The 1,745-nt window shown below is 41.3% G+C and overlaps 1 protein-coding gene across 1 annotated transcript in view; it reads right to left on the bottom strand.

Annotated features, from left to right (window-relative positions):
- Nucleotides 1-1,745, bottom strand: part of slc36a1 (solute carrier family 36 member 1) — a 71,579-nt gene that overhangs the window by 57,455 nt on the left and 12,379 nt on the right. Inside the window, exon 6 of the mRNA XM_014028949.1 lies at nt 912-1,001. Coding sequence (XP_013884403.1) covers nt 912-1,001 — 90 coding nt within the window. The remainder of the gene's footprint in view (nt 1-911; nt 1,002-1,745) is intronic.

The following is a 1,745-nucleotide window of genomic DNA, read 5'->3' as shown; positions in this document are numbered from 1 at the left end:
ATATAAAGTACATGAAACACACTGTACAACTTTCAACCAAACAGACAAGAAATTAGTTGAATTAGCTATTTTATAAAAATGCAAACGTAGCTAGCTAGTAGCTATCATTGATTGATTTATTTATTTATTTATGTATTTATTTATTTATTTATTTACAGGCCACCACTTGTTATTAAAAATTTATTTGTTCCACATATGGCCTGATACAATGTTAAACCTTTGGTTCAAAACAAAACAGATCGTTTTCCTGTTTTTGGAGAATAAAAAGAAAACAATCCGTTTATATTTACGTCAAATTTACTTTCCAGATTTGCTTTGTACACTGTTCATGACTTTTCTAATAAAGATTTCTTGTGAAAAAAAAAGAAAGAATAGATCCATCCATTTTTGTTTAACAACGCTCAGATAATATTGTCTTATTGCTTTATAGATTCACAGGTAATGTTTTATTCTGACTGAAACTCTTATTTTGAAATCCTGAGTTGCTGAAACTAGAAGTACCATTACGGTTAGTGTCGGTGTTATGTGGAGGCTGAATGTACCAGAAGTAGCTCCTGTAGGCTGGTGAGCAGGTGGATTTACTCACAACCCGACAGACACAACAAAAATCCATCAAGATCAATAAAAAATAATAATCCGCTGCTCGTATAGGAAACAGCGCCCCCTTCATTTCTGGAGTGTATCGTGTCACCTCCATATATGGCATTTGTCTGACACTGACCCCGCCCCTTCCTGCAGCGAGGTGCACTGGTTCAAATGGAATTGAAACAGTTTCAGTGATTCTTTCTTTAGCAGACAGTCTGTCTGCACTGATCAGAATAAAGTCTAACTGGAGCAGAAGTAGCGCAGCACTGTCGGCACTTTCTGCCACTCGTGATCTTATTTTGTTCATGAACTTATTTTTTTCTTACTTTCCCCAGTGCGAGTGCCTCCTCAGCCACCACACGTTCTCCATCCCGTACTGCATCACCTCACCGTAAGACAGGGACGGCCTGTTCACCCTGGAAAGTCATTGAAATCACAGAGAAAAAGCAAGAAATCAAGAAGAAGAAAGGAACGCACGTCGCTCGCAGAATTTATCTCCAGAGTTTGAAACCAGCAGTTTGACACGTTTCTTTCCTGCAGAGGTTCACCCTCTCCAGTTTGGAGAGAAGAGATTAAAATAAGAGTTTCCTCATTTAATCATATCTACGCAGAGTCGGGGTTTCACAACCCCTTATATCTAAAAGAGGATGTGATGAGTGACTCTGCAGATRAAACCTCAGAAACAGGAAGAGCTCTGTTTTATTTTCTGTGTTCAGCTCCTCACGCCACGCTCCTGAGCTCCTCTGATGTGGCCGGGGCGGGGCCGTGGGAGACGACCGGGCAAAGGGCAGGAGACACGGTGGACGGGCGGGTTGAACTGTCGACAGCAGCACTGAACACGGGTCGTACCGTACGTCCACAGTGACTCGGCTGCTCGTAGCTGAAAGCCGACTCCCACAGCCGACAGCTACATGGTGTTTGTGTTTGTCTGCTGGAAGCTGCAGACTCACAGCACGCCTCTGATTACAGACGCTTCATGGAGTCTAATCTGTCAACAATATTAATCTGTTGTGATTAAACAGACACTGAAAGAAGAGAAGCTGCTGCTCTCAGAGATAAAAACATAAAAACTGTTACTGTGGATGTGATTTGATTCATTGATTCAACAGGAAAAGATTATTAAAAATCAAGCCTGACTCAGCATAATTGCTGTTTTACAG

Source organism: Austrofundulus limnaeus, unplaced genomic scaffold (genome assembly GCF_001266775.1).
Source record: "Austrofundulus limnaeus strain Quisiro unplaced genomic scaffold, Austrofundulus_limnaeus-1.0 Scaffold833, whole genome shotgun sequence".
Taxonomy (NCBI): Eukaryota; Metazoa; Chordata; class Actinopteri; order Cyprinodontiformes; family Rivulidae; genus Austrofundulus; species Austrofundulus limnaeus.
The sequence above is the reverse complement of the archived record's forward strand: the minus strand, read 5'-3'. Positions and strand labels throughout refer to the sequence as shown.